The sequence below is a fragment of the Ylistrum balloti genome, unplaced genomic scaffold (genome assembly GCF_031769215.1).
Source record: "Ylistrum balloti isolate Yb309-2 unplaced genomic scaffold, AGI_CSIRO_Ybal_v1 Utg370104, whole genome shotgun sequence".
NCBI classification, from domain to species: Eukaryota; Metazoa; Mollusca; class Bivalvia; order Pectinida; family Pectinidae; genus Ylistrum; species Ylistrum balloti.
The window spans coordinates 1878725-1901868 of NW_026782129.1; the positions used below are offsets into that span (position 1 = coordinate 1878725).

General features: G+C 36.2%; 1 protein-coding gene across 1 annotated transcript; it reads left to right on the forward strand.

Annotated features, from left to right (window-relative positions):
- The first annotated feature begins 3977 nt into the window (after positions 1–3977).
- LOC132550099 (protein ABHD15-like) lies at positions 3978–5159 on the forward strand. The gene has a single exon (XM_060214112.1). It carries the CDS (start codon positions 3978–3980, stop codon positions 5157–5159), a length of 1182 nt encoding a protein of 393 aa, XP_060070095.1.
- The last annotated feature ends 17985 nt before the right edge of the window (positions 5160–23144 follow it).

Sequence of the window (23144 nt, forward strand, 5' to 3'; positions counted from 1 at the left end):
TACTAATCATTTCAGTGAATGTAAGTCCAGATGACACGCAACAAATAAAAAGTCTACACGAATATCCTTTGAGTGAAAGATCCTGTGTTCATTCCTTTATATCTACAATGAGCACGGAAGTCATCTCGGCACTGGAGTACGCGTCAGTAACATTGATATTGAACGGGTACAAAGCCCCCCACCCCCTCCCCCCCCCCAACCCCCTTGCTCAGTGTCACAACAACTGTACGAGTCTAATGTTTATCCGAGTCTAAAGTAAAACACGAATGTTACTCAAAAGTTGTTGTGTTGGCTAGGTTGATTGTTGATCCACAGCTTGAACCACAAAGAAACAGAAGGAAAAGGACAACACAGTACAGGACATGCAGCCTGGGTTCTCAGCTAAATCGTATGATTAATCCAAGCAGGAGCTTTCTCATGTTTCCACATAAATCGTATAAAATATAAAAATCATACATCAGATTTATTTATCAACCAGTCGATAGAACCGAGGAAGACAGGTCTGCAACCGGATTGATTTACTATCGTTTTACTGATGGTCTTTTACACATCCGTAAAAAATTTAAATCGTTTTTCTATTATGTTCATGCTAGCCATCGCATTAATCATGTAATTTGATATGATTGTGTTAATAAAGTGGAATACATCATTGGTGCAATGCCGAATGTATTGTTTAACATTGTACTCAATGCCACAGGTTGAAAAGATACATTTACGATTTCATCACATGATATGGCGGAAGGCTTTATGATAAGGGATCTTGACATGAGGTCACATAATACATTACAAAAATAGAAGTAACAGGTTTTATTTAGTGTACTTTAAAGTCAAACACTAGTGTTGTTTATGTTTTCATACGAGCAGATGGACATTTGCACTCCTTGTGTCGCAGCAGAGACTTTTCTCCTTAACCGGAAGTTCCGAAAATCCAGTCTCCTCTGAAACGAAAGGTCAGTTGGTACAAGCATCACCAACTTCTCGCCATTACCGCCAATGTTGAGGAAAATTAGTCTGCGGAAGTGTCTTGCTTTCCGACTTAGAGGCTAATTGAAGACAAATTCCAGCCAGCTGACGTCAGAGCGACAGCGGAGATCATCATAAATATAGTGGCTACTGGATCACTTACATCATGTTCAGTCAAGGTGGTAATTGATTCTATAAACTTTGCAATGCTAATTTGCACCGATAATGCTAATCTACATTTATCTTGTGCGCGTAGTGAAAGGTTTTTTTATGAATGTATGACTCCTGCATTAGGTTATCGTATCACAGAACAGGCCTGTATTCTCCTAATCAATGAAATAAAGTCAATTCGAATTTTTCAAATACAAACTTTGTAACGATATTAAGGTTTAATTTGAAACTGAATTAAATAAATGTTGTGAATTGTGTTTAAAGCTAATGATATTTAAGCGTGTAGAATTTCAGATTTTTTGCTTTCAGTTTGTTGCTGTTGTATCAGAAAGAATTGAAAACATTAGATGGTAGTTTTTAAGCCGACAATGATTTAGTTTCTTGTTGTTTTACGTCCTATCAACAGCAAGGGTCATTTAAGGAACAGCCAGGTTTGGATGTCGGGGAAATTACAGAGTTCCTAGAGAAAAACTTCCGACCTGCATCCGGTATCTGCATGGTGACTGCCCTACAGAGGACTCGAACTCGTGACCCAAATGTGGAAGGCAAGTGATAAATACTGTCTGACGCCTTAACCTCCCCACTACCGTGGCCCTTCTTAACCAACAAACTGAATGTTTAGTCATGACGTAAAAAAGTTGTGAAAATAATGATATATTTTATTTAGGTGAATAATGGATGACAGCTCTTGCCGACCGGCCACTCAGAAACGGAACAAAACAGAAAAAAAATAATTATCTTTAATCAAATATCAATAACGAACATAAGAGGTTGTGTTTCATAAGATACATGATATCAAATATATCGATATTCCATATTCACTATTTTATTTACGGAAATGTAAGTATTTTAACGACTTGCCGTGAGCTGTGTGGATTTTTACTAATGAGTTACTTATATGCGACCTATCTCGTGCTTCGAGTTTGGTGTCAAAGAACACTCCTTGTGCTGGGAATTGGAAATCAAGTAGATTGCGTGCCGACAAAGTCCTATAACTGTAGAAATGATGTTATTTTCCGCGGAGACTTTCGTGTGGTTCACCAAACACAGGAAATAACGGCGAGTACAAAAATACACGGGTGACGGAACGCAACAGCCGGATGTAGTAATATTAGTCAAGTGACGGCTACATATGTAGTTCGTTGTCAGAAATCGTCTTAAAATTAAGCCTTCAGTTGTACTTTTCTTTTTCGTAATGTTTCTTTACAGTGGGGATTGTAAAAAAACGAGTATTGGGATAGGATCCACCAACTCAATCAATTTTTTTATCTTAGCGGGAAAGAACAATATCGACAAAAAAAAGAGACACAACCGAAATTTGAACACAAACGTACAATATGCTTCTTTTCTATAGCACAATAATAGAGACGACACTAACGAAGACGCCTCTTTATTTGGCCACACATGAGTCGCCTCACACGATCGCACGCGAGATACCAAAGTGTTTAGCTGATATTTGACATGATTAAAAAGAACGCAGCTAAATCTCCCTAAACTGCCCTCCTCCAAATATAGAATTACCCCTATACATGGTGTTAACCAAATAAATAAGTCACAGCTACACCCATCTCCACTTATATAGAGAAAACTCTGCTATACAGATAATTGATTTGGTCCCTATCGTGGCCTACATAGAGATAATTCACTATAATCTGTTTTATCTGTCATATAAAATGCCATGCGAGTCCAAGGTGCCTACTACAAATGAACATCCCACAGCCGTGTGAAAGGCGAGTTACAGATGTTTCAAGTAACAGGCGTTGTATTGGGCGTTTTATAAGGAGTGTTAGCGTAGGCTTGTATGGTTTAAAATATCGCTTCTCTACCTTGCGTTCGAACTTAAATATAAAATAGCGATTACAACATATGTTGCCGTTAAAACTTTTATGTGCTACACGGAAATTCATATTCGATCAGTGAAAAACACACGGATCGTTTGTATATTGGCCTAGCGATCCGAGCTGATATTTATACTCTAACACCACACGCCAGCATGTTACTACTATGTGGGAGAGTGACGTACGACTTACCCGTCCAATCATCATCATTATTTATTGAACACTGCCGATTGTCTAATGTCGTTCTCTGTCATATCAACTGTCGATGCCTATCTCACCGTCTCCGCTCCGGTTATTATTGCTCCGGCGGGAAGTGCAGAAGCTACTGCATCAATTTACACGAACACCCACGGGACTCAATTGGGGATGACCCATGGGCAATGGAAGAGAGGTCCCGAACGTACATGTATATCTCATAGTAACTCTACCAAATCCAACAATACATTTAACCTCTGGACGTAACTTCCTTTATCAAATAGAACACTAGTAATAACCACATGAACCTAATCCACCCACAGCAGTCTTGTAAACCTATACACATGATTTGGACTTACACGGATGGCAATTGAATTGAAAATTGATTGCCAGTGACAATTGTGACGGATTAGCGATATATCGGTCGTATAATACAGCCATATAGAGCTCTGGTGATTCTCCAGTTCAAAGCTCCTTTGCCGAAATCAATTATTGTCCGAACACCTGATGGTCCTTGTAGCGTCTATACAGTGTACATATAGACAAACTATCCCAGCGGCACTACTGTTCAGCAGCTGAAACTCGATTGCTCCCTTCGTTCCCGCGCATGTGTTGCTTCTCGAGACATCTAACAAACGACAGGACTATGTTTTGCAGCGCGAGATTGGGCGGAGTCATACTCGATGACTGACAGTTCAAGTATCGACTGTGTTTATAGACAGATATATAGAAAAATCGCACCATGTTATGTCATTAAACACTGCGATGGTTGGGTAGGCTACCGTTGGCGAGGACGATGAAGCTAGCGGTATGTTGGCTGTTTATAACTTTCTCTTTCTGCCTATTTACTTAGCAGTAATTGGTACGATTATACTTAGTGTTTTCGTGTTTTTAAAATCTTTGTTAGGACCCAAAGAGGTTTTACCGAAACTATATTATAAGGAATCAACGCTAGCTACTCATGTACTACGGAAATGTTCACTGGCTACCAGGATGTTTTCTGTCGAATTACTTTTACGGAATCGCCATCTTCAAACCTTGTTGCCATGGATACTGCCCCATGCAAGTGTCCAGTTTGACCGGGAATATCTACTTCTTAAGGATAAAGGGGTGGTAGCCCTGGACTGGGTCAGTAACATTCACGTACAGAAACGGAAACGGAAGACGGTCATGGTTGTTATCCCGGGTATAACCGGATGTGCAGTAGGCGTATCTAAGATTTGTCAAGCGGCAGCTAAACGTGGGTTCCAAACAGTGGTTTTTAACCGCAGAGGACACGGAGGAACGGTCCTTACGACACCAAAATTTCAAAGTTATGGCGATCCATCCGATTTACGGCAAGTCGTAAAGTATATACACGGCCGGTTTCCGAAAGCACTTATCACCATGGTATCATACGGGACCGGATGTGAGGTATTGTTATCCTATCTTGGTGAATTTGGATCATCGGCGCACATATGTGGTGGTGTATGTGTGTCTCCGTCATTTGACATTTCGGAGCGTTCTAAACCAAAAATAAGCGGTGTATACGACCTATTTTTATTACTATATTTAAAGAAAATTCTATGGCAGCATGCCAAAGCACTTTTAAAAGTGGTGGATGTACAGAAAGCCTTGAAGACTTGGTCTTTGACTGAGTATGATCAGTGTGTTTTTTGTAAAATGCACGGTTACAACAGTATTGAGGAATTCTGGGAAAAGAACAACCCTCTTCGAGATGTTGACGACATATCGATACCTTTAATGTTTGTCAGCAGTCTAGACGATCCCGTGTACAAAAACAACAACATTCCGTATGACTTATTTAAATTCTATCCTAACTTCCTCATGGTGGCCACGGACAGAGGAGGCCATTGTGGATTTCTAGAAAACCTAAGGTCTCTATCATGGGCCGACAGTTTAACTTTGGATTATCTGGACGCTATTTTGGAATTTACGACAAAGGGATTTACGATAGATTATCATAAAAGCCCTGCAAGGTCAACAATATGACAGCTTAAAAGATTATTATATATTTATATAGTTTTTCCCGATTCTTTGCAACTTCCGCCATTTTTGCTCAAACGTCTTTAGTGTGTATGTTGTATGTCTGTCTGTTTGTTTGCCAGTCATTTGGTTAGTCCGTCTGATCGGGTGTAACACGAACTATGACCTGTTCTATCAAATGTTTAATTCATACAAATGACTCTTTGATACTTCGTCACTGTCCATCAGTTCGACAACGTAAATCAGTGTGATGATAGAAGTAGGATAGCGTAACAATACTTACTCGCCTATATACATAATAGCTATTCTATCTGATAAAAAATCTATTGATCCACAAAGTAACACCATTCCTTTATAACAGTGTCCAAACAATAACCAAACCATTCTAATCAGCGAACGGAACGATATACATAAGCAATTCCTACTGGATTTTTATAACCATTGAAATGCTCCAAAGCTCCGGAGAATACATGTTCATGTAGCAATGGAAGTGTGGAATTAATTCTAGGATGGATTGTACAGTTCCTGCTGTGACTGCTACTAGTGGGTGGTGGTGGTGATGATACTAACGACGCTTTGGTTTGTATTAAACGGGTGTTATCAATGATTTTATTTTGAGTGGATGTTTTCATTAAAATGTATGAATGTTAACTGTTATAGAAACAACATGAATGATGTTTTACCGGATGTTATTGATGTGTGAATGTTCATTTTTGACTGGATTTTATTAAAGAGTTTGAATGTTTGCCGTCGTATTTTTATCCGTTTTCATCTTTTGAGAATACGTTTCTATTTTCGTGATTTTCATCCAACAATCTATTAAGAGAATAGTATTATATATGTTATTAAGTTGCAGTATGTTCCAGACTGTTAATTACCTGAAACATATACATAGGGAAAGCTTATTTGCATTACATGTAAGAACAATTTGACATACGTCTACCGTCGTTGAAATTTTGCGTTTACTTTTGTTATGTAAGAAAAAAATGCAAAGATAATTAAATCAAATGTCAGACAACATAGCAGTAGGACATGACAAACGCTTCAATTAATGTTTTTTATGACTTTTATGGCCCTTAAGTTTGTCATCAGGGTCTCAGAGATTTGCTAACGTTTTTATCATTTTGAAGGACGCGCGCTACAAACGTATACTGTATTTTTCATGTTGCACATTACCTAACTCTGCATTAGTTTATCACGAACATTACCGAACTCTGCATTAGTTTATCACGAACATTACCGAACTCTGCATTAGTTTATCACGAACATTACCGAACACTGCATTAGTTTATCACGAACATTACCGAACTCTGTATTAGTTTATCACGAACATTACCGAACACTGCATTAGTTTATCACGAACATTACCGAACATTGCATTAGTTTATCACGAACATTACCGAACTCTGCATTAGTTTATCACGAACATTACCGAACACTGCATTAGTTTATCACGAACATTACTGAACTCTGCATTAGTTTATCACGAACATGACCGAACTCTGCATTAGTTTATCACGAACATTACCGAACTCTTCATTAGTTTATCACGAGCTTTACCGAACACTGCATTTGTTTATGACGAACATTACCGGTGTCACACTGCAAATGTTAAGACGCACATGACCAACCACAAATGGCACACTGCAAGTTCTGATACAGACGGACGTCATGTTAAGGACAGAGCTTATCAATGCATTTGTTAAGGACATACTTTACAAAGGATTTGGACGGACATAACCTTTTGTACAACGCATCTGTACGGACGAATATTACCAATGGCGAGATGCAATTTTTTAGACTCGGTTACTAAGTCGCTAAGGATAAGTACAATGCTGTATTTTAAGAAACTATTACTCGGTGTTTAAAAATTGGTGAAAAGTTATGTTAGTTTTAGATGTAAATGGAAATTATTGATTATTCGGTGTTAAAGCACAATAATAATTGTAGACGGAATTTCATCAATAGTTTGAGGTTTAATTCATGTTTGAATGTGACATTGCCATTATGTAAACCTGGTTGTCAATCTTACATAATGAAAACACGATTGATCATTAACTATTGTTTGCGTAAAGCAATAGTCATTAATGTCAAAATACAGCCTTGTCTGCTATTTAGTAAACACTATGTTAGAGGAAGTAAGCCGAATCTGTTTGTGGTGGATGGTAGTAAATTCTGTATTCATAGGGTGGGTATCAATCTGATATGTGTAGGTTGGTTTTGAATCCTGTTTGTGTAGAATGGCTGCAAATCATGTATGTGTAGGATGGTTGTAAACCTGTATGTGTAGGATGGCTGTAAACCTGTATGTGTGGGATGGCTGTAAATCATGTATGTCGTGAATGGTTGTAAACCTATATGTGTAGGATGGCTGTAAACCTGTATGTGTAGGATGATTTTAAATCATGTATGTCGTGGATGGTTGTAAACCTGTATGTGTAGGATAGCTGTAAACATGTATGTGTAGGATGGCTGTTAACCTGTATGAGTGGGATGGCTGTAAACCTGTATGTGTGGGATGGCTGTAAATCATGTATGTGTAGGATGGCTGTAAATCCTTTATGTGTAGGATGACTGTAAATCATGTGTGTCGTGGATGGTTGTAAACCTGTATTTGTAGGATAGCTGTAAATCATGTGTGTCGTGGATGGCTGTAAACCTGTATGCGTAGTATGGTTGAATATCCTATAGATGTTGGATGTTGTATATGAAGTATTGCTGTATGTTCTGTATAGAACGGCCGTACATCTATCATGTGTAGGATTTTTGTAACTCCTGTATATGTAGGATGACTGTTAATCCTGTATGTAACGATGGTCATAAATTCTGTACATGTGTTGTTATGACGATGGTAAATACTGTGTGTTTTGGATGGCTGTAAATTCTGTACATATAGGATGACTGTAGGTCCTTATATGAAGGATGACTGTAAAACATGTGTTACGGTTTAGGATGTCTGTAAATCCTGTATGTGTAGGACTGCTCTACATCCTACATGTGTAGGATGGTTGATTATTTGTCGATGAAGGATTGTAAATTTAGAATCTGTATGGTTACAGATTTTCAATTTTTTTAAATGCTGTTTGGTGGTTGTGTCGTTTATATGTGTGGAATGGATGCGAAATCAGACGAACGATATCTCTCTAATATACCATAATTAAAATTGTTGATAAAAATACTACAAATCCAATGGAGTGAATTGTTCTTAATACGGTGATGGTGCATTTGTCTCTAAACTATATTGTTGCTATATCGAAAAATTTAATTTAATTACCAAGTTGAAAAGAAAGTGTGTTGCTAAATAGTCTTGATAAGTCTACACTTTAACCAGATAAAAATATATTTAAATTTTCACCGTCATAAAATGTTTGTATGTATTTTTATCAAATGTGGAAACAACACGAAGATCCAGATCTATCTCTTTGTGGTGTACCCATTCCGATCGTTGAGCAAACTACATTCTTAGGTGTAATATTCGGCAGGAAATTGTCGTTCCTTCCACATATAAAATACCTTAAAGCCGAATGCGTTAAGGCACTGAATATTCTAGGGTGGTGTCCCAAACTGGCTGGGAAGCTGATAGAAAAATTTCGCTAAGACTTTATAAAGCTCTTCTCAGATCAAAGTTAGACTACGGTTCCATTGTGTATGGATCTACTAGACCTTCATATCTCAAATTATTAGACATTGTTCGTCACCAGGGTCTGAGCCTCGCTCTCGGAGACCACACATCCAGTAAGACTCTATATAGAGGCTAACTAATTATCACTACATAGCCATCGAAATAAATTGGTCTGCAGTACACCATTCAGCTTAAGTCAAATCCTTCATTCAAATCCTGCTTTTTCATTAATATTTGATCCAAAATATAAAACCTTGTTTCAAAACAAACCGAAGACCATTTCATCATTAGGTATTCGGATTTCCGCTTTTTTTAACAACATACAAATATTGGTATTGACCAAATTCAGTCATTTAGAAAGATTTAAATTCCACCCTGGCTCTTGAATTCACTTGAAGTTGACTTTTCACTTCATGGAATGGTTAAATCAGATATAGACAGTTACACCTTTCGTTCGTCCTTTTCGAAATTGCAGTTAAAATATGAAACATTTCTACATTTATATACTTATGGCTAAAAAGATAATGACAAGGTTGTCGCGGCCATGGTTTCACAAGTTGAAGCCTATGGATGCTGGCTTCCGAACAACGCCTCAATATCTACCTCGCTCTAGAATATATTTAAACAAACAAAGTAATGAGAGCTGTTATCTTTTCAGACTCTCTTTCTCTTCTACAAAGTCTTAGCAATAGAAATATCGAAAATATTTTCATTCGTAAGTACTATGTCATTAACTTACCTTTAACTTTCGTATTGCTTTCTGGTGGGTCCCTGGACACATGGGAATATCACGCAATGAAAATGCAGATCGTACCGCAAAGGAAACTTTATCCTTACAACCTGTTGTTTTAAACTTCATTTACATTTTAAACCATTTATCAAACACTTTTTAATAGCTCAGTGGCAGGAGAAATGGAATCAATATACTAACAATAAATTGCACACTGTAAAACCTATCATTGGTGAATGGTCTCCGTGCCATAGAGACAACCACCGAGACGAAGTTGTACTTGCCCGTCTTCGGATAGGCCATACATACCTTACACATTCATATATGTTGATAGGCGAAGATTATCCTCGGCGCATAGGATGTGTTGAGCCATTCACCTTTCAACATTTTTTTTTGGACTGCAATGACCTTCGGACTACTTGAGATTTTGTTTTATTGTAACGTTACAAGTCTAAAGACCCTTTTTGAAACTGTTGAGATTTATAAAATTAAAGTCATTTGAAAGATGTTGGTCTATATTATAGATTAAGACATCATTTTAATCTTTTGTGATAATATAACCATTTAAGATTTTTAGCATGTGTCTATTACCTTTTAGGTTGTTTAATTGTTTTGGCCCTAATGACCTTTTAAGTAATAGTTTCGGTCGCATGCCATTCTGATCTCCCAGAGTTACTGCCCTTCGTTTCCGTCTGTCAGATGGTACAAACTTCACGGCCGATGGAGGTTGAGAATGGCCGCATGGTGGCAGCACGGCCAATTGCTTCTCCTACTTTGGTACATGACTTTAGAGTGTCGATCACACATGGAAAATCAATTCCGGTGCACAATAGAGAACTATTCAGCCTTGAAGCGGACAATTATCTAAAGAAAGAATAAAAATTATACGAGGAACGATAATTATCACTTACTTTGTTTATAATGGAGGCAAGCTTCAGCTAGTTGAAATTTCCCTTTATTCAAGCGGTAGAGAACAGATAGTGATCGAAAGGTCGCTAGTTTGAATCCCAGGGATGGAAAATTTTCATTACTATGCCGTTTACAATGATACGAGCTTTACAAAACAATAATCTGTTCCGGTATGTTCTGAAATGCAGTTTTTGTCTTTTTCTAATTCATTTAGAAAATCTATATGATTTCATCAGATTTATGCTTCACGCAACATTGCGATGACAATCAGAAACAAACAAGTGCGCTATTTAAATTCCCGTAATTACAAGATGTACTCTAAGTTTTCTTTAATGAGAAGTCTTCTTATTAAATGTGGATAGTACATTGTTTATCAATCACGTGTGTTTTCCAATGTAACGTACATTTAACATTAATTATATTTTGTTACCGGAAGGTTTCATCACATATTAACCAACCGTATGAGTTAACGTAAACCATACTTCATACTGAACAAAATATTCCTCAGAGTTCCTAACGAAAAACCGATTAAGTTTAATTTAAACTCCGCTAGCAGCAACCTATCGAGACAATGATAAAACCAATTCTGTGATTGGTTGTAGGGATACTTTAGGAATATTTGTAAAAGCTAGCTTGAAACACTTGGACACTTTGTGGTTGATTGACTGATATCATCACTGTGTAATTTTTTTAATTCGATTTTCTCCACTAGATGTTCGAATCGGTTCCCAAGAAAAATGTTGTATTGAGATATGTTGCGAACATTGCTATAGACGTTTAAGGGTTAGTGATTTCTGGCTTTGTATGCTACCAATACTATCAACTACAGCATTGACAAAAAATGAAACGTTTTTATATTTCCAATTACACGTGTAAAGTGACGGTACCCAGATTGAAACATTTTGAAAAAAATTGTACAAAAATATAATTAAGTGTTAATGATTTTTTAACGGATGTATTTACTGATAAGTATGTAAATACTATTTTTGTGTATAATACATTGTAGTTTAAAAGCTGTTCACTTGTACTGCAAAATATTTTTTCAGCTTGTAAAGCGTTCCATTTTGGGTAGCGTTTAATTTTGGGTAGCATTGACTTTTGAGTAGGCCTTTCAATTTGGGTAGCGTTTCAATTTGGGTAGCCTCGGATATCACATTGTTACGGAAAGTAAAACCAAAACACTTTTCACGATAAAATATCAAATGGAGTTTCTTTCCGTATTCATTGGTAACTTAGAATCTTAATTACATATACTTCGTCTAAGAAAACATATTCTTTTTTCTCCAAATTCCCTGGCCTATGTGTAAAAGTTTAAACGATCCTTCCAGTGAGATATAGATGAATTAAACACGTGTAATAACACTATCTTTTGTATTCACCTATCAAAGCTTGATAGAACAAAAGGTCATGTGTCACATATATGAAAACCTATCGACGAGATACTAGTGGAAGCAGTGAAAATTCATAAAATAAAGGTACCAAAATATTTTCTTAATTTCAGTTTCTCAACATTTCTACCTAATTTCAGTTCAGGGAATTTAGAAATCTGATGTGTGTTTTTTAAAAGAAGGTCAAGGTCAGAAAACCGAAGAACTCGAATAAATTCGTCGTAGAGTCTGAAAAAATGCTCATAAATAAACTTCAATTAAGGAAACATATTAAGTGCTCCCTCATCCATTTAACTATTTATGTGGGGAATGTGACTTTTAACATTGTACTCACAGATATAATAAACCAGCCCACCAGCATATCTAGAGGTAATAATATCCCACGTAACCACGAAGAAACAGTTGCTAATATTCTGTAAGTATTTCAAACGTATATTTCATTCTCATATTATGTTCAGAACATTATCTTGCCAATTCTTTATTACAAACAGAATGTAATCCGGATATCAAGGTGCCCAAGGCACCCTTATAATTATTTATACTTTGTTTCAACTAGCCAATTAACATGACATTTTTTAAATTTAGAAGACCTGTGTTGGAAGATTTACGAACAAATATCTGAATATAAAACAATTTGTCACAAATAAACATTTTTTATACATGAAATAGTAATACAGTCACTCGGAAAATCAATTTTACCAGGTAACAGGAGTGGCTAATTACTTGGTACATTCCGTTCACCCAGAGCGTTACTGTTTGCTCTTTTATTAAATATAGATATGCGTTTGGAAGGGTCATGTCAGGTCAGTTTGTAGAACGATGTTGGGATTTCAGCATCATCCAAAGCGTTAAGTTACGATAGCTCTTCATGAAGGGAACAAACTATCGTGAAACCTCTTCCATTAATTGGAATGTGAATTTCAAGATACTTATGGATTTCGTGGATAATTCATTCTGTAGAGTGGGTTAAGCGATTGTATGCTGCTGTGGATTAACTTCTAAGTGGGCCAAATCCTTCTTGTCCGTCATTGTTAAAATAATTAGATGCTTGAAATATATATATATAAAAAATAACAAAACCTATATTCCTTGATACTGACATTAAATTTACACTTAACGATTCACACATCAGGTATGTCATTGTGCCTGCAGACAAGGCAATAGCTTTTTATCCTTGTCTAAAGATATAACTACATGTCATGAAAAAATGTCTAGGCTTGCTTGATAATTAAGGAAAACCTACCTGCACTTTATCCAATCTTTCCAAAAAAGAACGTATGGCTAATTATGTTTCATTTTTACAACCATTTTGAAAGCCTTTTGATATGAAGGATACGGACCTCTTTCGTTTATACTTGATTCCTAAACTGCACAAGAATCCATGTAAACATATATCGTATTTAAGGCTCGTCTAGTTGTTAAGCAAAACCTTTGTCAAAGCTTCTTACTATCATCTCAGCACTATCACATCACGGTTGCTATCTTTACTTAAGAAGAGGAATCAATGGTACGTGAAGTTTGAAGAAATCCAGAACTTTTGAACAATGTTTGGTATCACTCTGTTCACCATAATCTCTATTATAAACTGAAGGAATATCTTTGGCCTGTTGTTGCGAGAGCTTTCATTTCCAGGAAAGGTGAACGGAGGTATAAATATATGGTCGTGAACTATACTGAAGCGTATTTCATGAACAATACGTCTAAATCAAAGAAGAAATATATGGAGGACGAAAACACGTAAATGATCGAGTTTCTGGCAACATCGTCGAGTTTGTTGGTACGATCTTCCGGTAGACTGCTGGCATACTTATGGAAAAAAAACTGTGCTACTCTCTTGGCTGTCTTGTTTTTGTTTCCATAAAAATCTTAATTTATCAAAGTGATAATCAAAACAGGGCACAGAGACCATGCGAAGTCCTTCGATTTCACTTTCAGATATATCAGTGATGTCTTTAAATAGATTAGATTTATTGACCACGTCCATCGTATATGTATATTGTACTCACCGGCATTAGAAATCAAGGACACGACAAACTCTTCTACATTCAGCCATTTACCGCGACATTTTCCCACAACGAAACTAACAAGGAAATCTTTCGGTGGATTTCAGTTTCTCTAATATGAATTTACCATTTCTGGAAAGCAACATCCCTGCATCCACAACTTATGGTGTTAACATGTCTCTGATTCGATATTCTAGGGATTTTTCTGAATATGTCTGTGCGAGACGTCAGCAACTGACAGACAATCACACAACAAGAGAATTTGAGAGATGCCTGTTGATGTAGATTACTGTAGATTAATAGTTGTTATATTTGAGAAATATTTCTTTCTGCGATACGAAGCTAGACGTATTGATGCTCGTTAGTATACCCGCTGGTTATGTTTACCTTGTTCTCATTTGGGGACATGACCTTAACTACTTGAATTGATCAAGATTTACTTGGCGGGTGTCGTCTGTGAAGTAGAAGGTGCTAGTCCTTCCGGAACACATGGTCTGTTTTTCATTTTACTTAAATCAAATTCGTGTTTGGATTATGATTCCGTAAATACGTCCGTATCCTTATCACAGTAAGGTTAACCTTAATGTAATTATTCATTACAGCAATTTGCTACAATAAATGTTGCAACAGAGCATTGGACATATCAAACTTATGAGGTGAAGATTATTAGGCAACACCATTTGACGGGCCTCCGTATACTGTTCATGGATGTAGCCACCAGGTATGACAAGGAGACCTCACCTAAAATGCAGCAAATAAACTTGAACATGTTTTCAAAATCGATGGTCACTCATTAGCTGTCAAAGATTTTGCGATTCCGTGAATCACAGCCAAATTTCGAAAAAAATGTACAATGCATTTACAAAGGTGATATAATGATAACATTATGATCATTTTGATTTCTTTTTGTACACTTTAAGAACGAGAGGGGGGGGGGTGGCGAAAAACAATAGACAAAAATTTACTCAACAAAAAAAGAACAAAAATGAACGCATAAAAGTTCCCCCCTGCTGTACACTTTAACTACTTCAAGAATGGTCTCCCTTCTCGACAATCTACCTTAAAAAACAGCCAAGCGTGACGATGTTATTGCCTGACTTTTTTTAGCTCCTTTAGTCCAAATCACGCGGCTTGATTTGATTTTTGCAAACGAATAATTTCAATGGATACTGTAAGTTCAGCCACGTTAATTTTCTACGTTGACTTTTTTTTTATTTCGCCATTGACAGAGATGCCACGCTTAACGAATATTAAGAGGGGCAGAGCAATGAAGATGCTGATAGATGGTCATAGCCAAACTGCGTCGCACGGCAGTTTGGCATTGCCCCGTGTACAAATAACCGTCTCTATACACGTCTCCATGCTACTTTGTTAGTTTCCGATCGTCCCAGGAGCGGTCGTCAGCATGTAATGACCGCACGACCAGACAGGGCGATTCAATTGTCGCACCTGCGCAACAGATTCAAGACTGCTGTACAGACTGCGTCGCATACCCTAGGTACTCATAGCAGACCAATCAGTGCTCAAACTGCCAGGTTACGTGCCGACAGAATCATTGCACGTCGACCTTATGTGGGGCCACCTCTGACACCAAGGAGGCGGCACGTGCGTCTTGACTGGATGCACAAACATGGCCCGAATAGGATTTGGATGCGTCGGTGGAGGTGTGTGACGCTCAGACGGAAGAAAAGTTTCGCCGACACATGAATGGTTTAACGCGATAGATTCGATGGGGCTCTTGTAATAATAAAATACCCCTTAATAGTCTTGAATCCAAACCTCAACGCCGAGATGAGATCCTCCAACCACATGTCCTTCCATTTCTCATACATCATTACCTAATTTTCCAGTAAGACAATGCCCGACCGCATGTGATTTTCGAACAGAAAATAACGTTCAGCCTCTGGAATGGCCCCCATAAAGCCCGGACATGTCTCCCATTGAGCATCTTTGGACAGGCGTATAAGGAAACGTCAAGAAAACCAACTAACCGCGCCCAGTTGATCGCAGCTTTAACTCAAGAATGGAACAACATCCCCTTAAGGTGAACTAATGTTTTCATTAACTCAATGCATAAGAGAATCCGTGCAGAAATTCATGCAAGAGGTGCCCGCACCAGGTACTGAAGTGTCATTTTGTTTTTCACGGGTATTCCACTTTGAGTAACTACTGACGACACGAGTGACGTCACACAGACTTTTATATACAGTATTGTAGAGCAGACTTGTCCCTTCACATTGATATAAAATACACAAAATTATCAAAATATCATAGGCTATTGATTGCATAAATAAAATTGTGCGTTTCTTTTTATGTTGAGTGAATGTTACACCAAACAGCTACCGAAAACAAAGAAAACATTACACGGAATTGTACTTATTAACCAAATATAGATATAGATGTATATAACAATAACAGTCATAAAAGGACCAAGCTTTGTGGCATCGTCTACATTCGCCAGCTGTTACAAATCTGATAGTGTATATTGAATTGTCTGTCCGAATGTTACTAAATGTATGGATATAAAATTATCAATATGTTTCAATACTTTAAGAGAAAATTTCATACAAGGTTACATATCCTTCATTGTGATTTTTTTTATTCAATCCGTGTATTTTTATCATTAAATGCCATAACTGATCGCTACAAACCGCCACGAAATGCATGCTCGTTTTGCAGTCGCTAGGCTTCAGAATGGCGGACCAGTTTTGAGCTCTTCGCAGATTAGAGGTGTGTATACTTCGTGTACACATGATTCAGAATTAAAGTACAAGCAGTACATTTCTTTGTAAATGAACATACCATACGAGACGTTCTATGATAATTCTTACTTGTATGTTCAACAACAAAGAACTTTGTGGGTTTGTTCATTTTTGATAGATTTTGAGTAAGATTGGTTTTTAGTGATAGTGCATGTAAAACATTTAGAAAAAGAAACGATTTTTTTAAAAATTCTAATTTGTTCTCGTCTATCTAAAAAAAAAGACGAACTGTTCCGATTTGACACGATCGTTACCGGACATACATACACTTATATATATATATTGTTAATTGGTTAACAATTTAATGGGTAGGTCTAATTTAGTCGATAGAATGTAGTTTTTATTAGTTAAAGTTGATTTCCGTATACCAGTAACACATAAGAAATCTGTCTAACTTGGAACGTATCTAGGAAATGTGGCTTTAACGAACTATCTGTACCAAATCTGCTATGACGTCATCAGACAGACGAACCCTAAACCCTCTATCCTTTTTCTCTCTATCTGACTTCCTCCGTTCTGTAAAAGCTTAAATTCATCAATGTCATATTCAAAATGAAATAAATTTAATTTTAGATACATGCATGTATGTTGTCAATAAAAACGTAATAAACAGATAGTATTTATAGAGATCTATTTTCACGGGCACCTGTATAAATTACTTCGATATGGAATATCAAATTATATTGTTATGTAGATGGATGTTGTTTTACGACTTTGTGTTTTAAACACTACGATAGAAACATAAAGATCGTATCGACATTCCTGCACACGATATAAACCTAGCGCGACTTTAGATGTCTAAGATACGTGTTTTGAATCCGGATTTATGATCCGGCACGCTGTTTTACAATTAGGTCGAACTGGCATTGAAGTCATAAACCCCTAATATATCTGATATAAACATCACCATAACTTTGACATAAAACAAAGTTTTAATGTAGTGGAGTGGCAATAATGATATTTCCAAGATCACAATTCTTTGAAAAACGAATATCGGTTTTTTTTCTTTATTATTGAGTACGACGTTGAAATATACACAGCATGTATTCAAGTTATAAAGTACAAAATAACAATAGATCGAATTAAAAAACAACTTGTGACAAACAGCTGTTGTGTACATAGATAGAGGTTACACAAAAAAGAGGTTGTGGTTTAGGATATTTATTTCGATACTTTTGTTTTAAAGTTACTATAATATGAGCTTAAGCAAATATTTTGGTAACTTTTAAAAATAACTAACGAGAGCGAAAGAGATATCATATATAAGAACCATGAGTTTGTGTTCTACTACCACATAAAAGCTATTCCAAAGTTGAATTGACCTGTTCTGTACTCACGTTTTGTATACGTCATCAGTTTTGGGGTGTACTGATACATTTGTATGACCTGAGTGAAATGCTGCTAACTAATATGTATATACTGACAGAAAGACACGGAGATATTGTAACTCAATACAAAATATAACTAGAGATAAAATGGTTTCTTATCTTCAAAGAGAAAAAATTGAAATTCAATCAATATATCAAATTATTACAAAATCAATCGCGAACTACTTATTTCGCGCGTGACATGCCCATTCATCTTGACAGCCAATCAAAACATGCCAGATTCCTATACCACGTGTGGTTAAACATGTATGTTGATGACTCTGGAGTTGAATAATACCAACTTATTGAGGTAGAAATACAACTAACACAATTTTCATTAAGCTTAGATATTCTGCTCTCACCAGTATACTTTCTGGATTCTTCATCAATACGGTTATGGATCTTGTCTTTTCCATAGAACACCTTTATAATTATACATATTAATCAGTCATAACACCAAATATTAACAAGTAGTCGTAAGGTGTGGCATTATCCCCCGTAGCTAAGGTATAACAATTTGTGACGTCACTCAATTATGTACCGCTACTATCACGTAAAGATCTAATACAGTGAATGCGCCAGTGCAAAATTAACGTCTTCTTTTGTCAATTATCAATTAAATTTCCTTGCATCTCCTCAACTTCAATATTTCATATATAAACACATATATATCACCCTTTTTATGAGTTTGTATTTTGATGTAGATCCTGTGTGTTTGACTGTGGTATTTGAATAGAGCTTGGTATTGTCCATGAACAAATTTAAGCAACACTTTATAAGCTCTAGAATAATACAAGAAGTCACAAGAAATCAAAAATTTGGATGGTAACAGAAAAAAAATAAATATCAAAATGTCCTCAATGAAAAAGGGCACAACTAGGGCACTAACCTAATATATTCAGAAAGTTATGTGGAGTTGAATGAAACAGTTTTGAAGTTGTAGTCCGGAAAGGAAATTTGACTCTAATTTTGTGTCAATAGCATAAGGCATGACGAGGGCACTAACTAATACATACGGAAAATATCGTTGAATTGAGTCTAACGGTTTTGAAGTTGTAGTCTGGGAAAGGAAAATAAACACTAATTTTTTTTTTTTTTTTTTTTGCCGTTTCCATGGTAATACAAAAGATATGAAACATGAAATGTCGTCAATAGCATAAGGCATGACGTGGGCACTAACCTTATAAATACAGAAAATATTGTGAAGTTGAGTGGAATTGTTTTAAGTTGTAGTCTGGGAAGGAAAATAAACACTAATTTTTTCCACGGTAACACAAAAAAGTTGAAATTAAAAAAAATGAAATGTCGTCAATAGCAAAAAGCAGTACTAGTGCACTAACCTGATATATACAGCAAGTTTTGTGGATTTGAATTGAACGGTTTTTGACGTTATAGCCCGGACAAGTCTTTGGGGGGGGGGGGGGGGGGGGGGGCTGACGCACACATGCACGCACTCACTGAGCCCAAATTAATATCCCCCGTAAGCGCGTTTCGCGGGGATGACTGATGAGGGGTAATGGTAACAGAACTAAAATAAAAACGATGTTGTCATGCATACATCGTTGCAACCCTGCTACCATAAGTTATACCAATATCAAACTAACTTTCTGTCGTGCATGCACTCTCCTTGCTATATACCCTGTTAACATTATAATATTTTGCTAAAGATATATATGTAAGTATTAAAATAGTAATACAGTGTTATCAAAGTGTGAAACGAGGCAGTCAAGACAAATCCATTAAATGTATACATATTTGATAAATCAATTGCGAAAGATACTCTATATTGTTTTCATTGTGACATCATTTCATTTTCATTAGTCATCAAAATCTTTCCAACCTTTTTTTATTTCCGCAGATTATCAGTAATAACCACGTTCTATCGTAGGTCATATTTGATAAAGTAAACTGGACATCGATTTTTTCACTGAATAACGTAAAAACACTTGACAAACATGCCAGTACGTATTCATCACAAACATTTTTAGCACGTGGAGGATCGGTTTTTCCCAAATATTGAAAATGATATGTGAATTGCTTTGATGTTATAGAACACATGCATACACCATGTTCATATTGTAAGTCTTATTTGACAAATTATGTCAATTTCAAAGCATTGTCGAATAAACATTTTACGATTATCAACATAATACAATCGAACACTCTGATAATGCATTATTTACTTACAATAATCGGCTTAAAAAAACCTTTATAAAAATATTTTATGAAGAAGTCTCATCAAATCACAGCGGCAGTTTTATGACTTCTTGAGAGGATTCTTTCCTTTCAGAAATGCGTAACAGAGCGAAATCAAAGTTAACATTATTTTTTGCAAAATCATCACTTGGCAGTTAGAACTGAATGTACCATTTTCAATTGCTGTGAATTGATCGTCCATTTGATATACAGTGTACTGATACCAGCTCGGTATTTAGGTGAACCTCGCGTGCTTTAAATGCACAGCAAATGCCATAAGCTTCCGAAAGTGTTTACGGTTTTCCGATAAAAAGGAGACAGCTAACGGCGAGATGATTTATCCAGTTTGGGATCGTAAGATCAGAAATTTCTGGAGACTGGTTGGAGCGAAAACGTTCAATTCTCAGACATTAAAATCTGCAATATAAAATGGCTTTTTGAAATGGGAAAGTTATAGAACAGACGCAGGATGAAAGGTGTAAAAGTAGACAAGTAACATCGAGACTTTTGCACGTAGTTTAAATGCTTTCGCATCTATCAAATTGTCTGCTCTGTCGATATAGAGATTTTAAATGTCCTCTTCCAACATAGGTTGGTTTGTGTTTCTCAGATGCCTGAGAAATTTGACTGTCCTGTGGTGTCACGGTTGCGTTCCTGGGCACCAATTTCTCCGAATGAGATGCAATGTGCTTCCCGCAATTTATTCAGAAAGATAGCCATCAGACAGATCAAAGAAAGAGACCGGTTCAGAATGACCTTGACTGTTCACTGAGTGATCATCCCAGCAAACGACTAACACAGCGAAATATTTTCACGTGCGTTGTTAAGGCAAGCGTGACGATATGTACGCGTAGTTATCATAATGCGAATAAATCTAATGTAGGTAAAAAATCCCAGCATATCTAAATTTTCATATACTAAAATATTTAATTGTTTGTGAATTCTCCCTGTATTAAACTATAGTGTTACTGTAAATATCCGCGAATGCTCCCAGTAATACATTACATTGTTACTATATTTATCCGGTAATATCCCCGTAATACATTTCTGTGTTACTATAAATATCTACGAATGCTCCCTGTAATACATTACATTGTTACTATATTTATCCGGTAATATCCCCGTAATACATTTCCGTGTTACTAAAAATATCCGCGAATATTCCCTGTAATACACTTCAGTGTTACTATATATAACCGCGAATGCTCCCTGTAATACATATACATTAGGGTTGCTCTGAATTTCTGCGAAAACTCAATTGCATCAATTCATGTGAATCCTCCCGCAAAAGCAGTAGCGTTTCTCTAAATCGTCAATATGGAATATGTTGCTATAAATACACACAGAAATTTCATGAAATACTGTAACACTAGTCATGATAGTTGCTCCCTCTAATATAATACAGCGTTACAATTGTACTACTTCAAAAATATTCACCAAAATTCAGTGTAATTCATTAAAACGTTTTGTTATTTATAAATACTGTACATACAAACGTCTTATATCATACAATATATATGAATAGTATTTCTTGAAAACTCGGCATTTCGTGGAGACTGCTGTAATTCGTTAAATGTCTTTAAGATCAGGAGATACCGTCGATCGGACGCCTTTAATTTTTCATGGCATTAAATCAGTACATTTGGCCATGTAAGCAAAGGAGTCTGAAGTGTTTCGTGACGTAACAAACATAGAATAATGCCTGGATGAAAAGATGAAATTCTTTTTAAATTGAAATCGAAATTGAATCACGTGTTATAAAGAATACGTACATTTTTTTTATAAACGGGCAAAGAATTCGAAACATTACAAGCCAAGATTACATCCTATGAAAAGAAAAAAAAAACTTAAATACATTTCAAGTCTTTTTCCATTAAAAATTCTATTTAAATGTAGACAGCATATTGCGTCCGTGTAATGTTTTTTTTACTCCAAAACGTCATTTGACTTTATCCTGCTATGAAAACAATATTGGTTTACATCACTGAATAACAAGTTAGGTTTCTCAAGCCCAGACAACCATACAATTCTTTGTATGATTTTTTTTTTCAAATTTATAAAATTGAATTTGTAAATATGCGATACGGCAATACAAACAATTACTTGTCAGATTCTCCAGTAAAATTCAGAGCTAGGAAGTGGCAGGGACACGTTTTACTATCAGCGACGATGGCAAAATCAATTGAAGTTCTTCAATTGGAAGGATGAAGTCCAAGAAATGCTAACGTTTGGCACGCGACGTCGGAATGTAATGCACGTGCTTTTCTCGTTACGAGCGGCACCTTCACAACACTTAGTCCGTCTACGTATGTAATAAATATAACTTTTTCCTCCTCCCTTCCCCTAGTCTCGGCTTCTTCCACCTTTGCTCCACTCAATTTTCCATCGATGCAACGAATACCTTAAATTAAGCCCTTTCGGTATAGTGTTTACCATCTCAAGTCACACTGTGACCCCCAACAATTCGTAAAATGTCATTATTTACAAATACAAAAATTGGACAATGTTTTAAAATGTCTGAATATAAGATGAATTATTTCTGATAACCTTATATAAGCGTATTTCCTTAGCAATTTGTCTCGAATGTCTAAAACGTTTACCTGTGCTTTGGATAACCATCCCGTTTACAACTACGTGTGTTAACGAATGTCTTGCATAACCAATCTTACGCATAAGTCAGTTAGCACTTCTGTTTTACACTCAATATGTATCCCGGTATTGGCTCTATAAATCAACGTAATTATGTTCATTTAGAAGTGGAAATTTTAATTTTACGATTTAAACAAGCTACACCTACTTAAAAGATACAATAAAAGACAATACCATTTAGGAAAAATAATTGCTTCACTTGTACATGCGCGAGGTTTATCGTTTTACTAGAACATATATTATTCGTCTATTCAACATCATTATCTATTGAGTTTAAACAAGTATACCTCTAACGAAGTGCTTCCGCCGGTAAAATAAACAGAAACGGTAAATTATGGGCCTTACACTTTCTGTAAACTGTACGA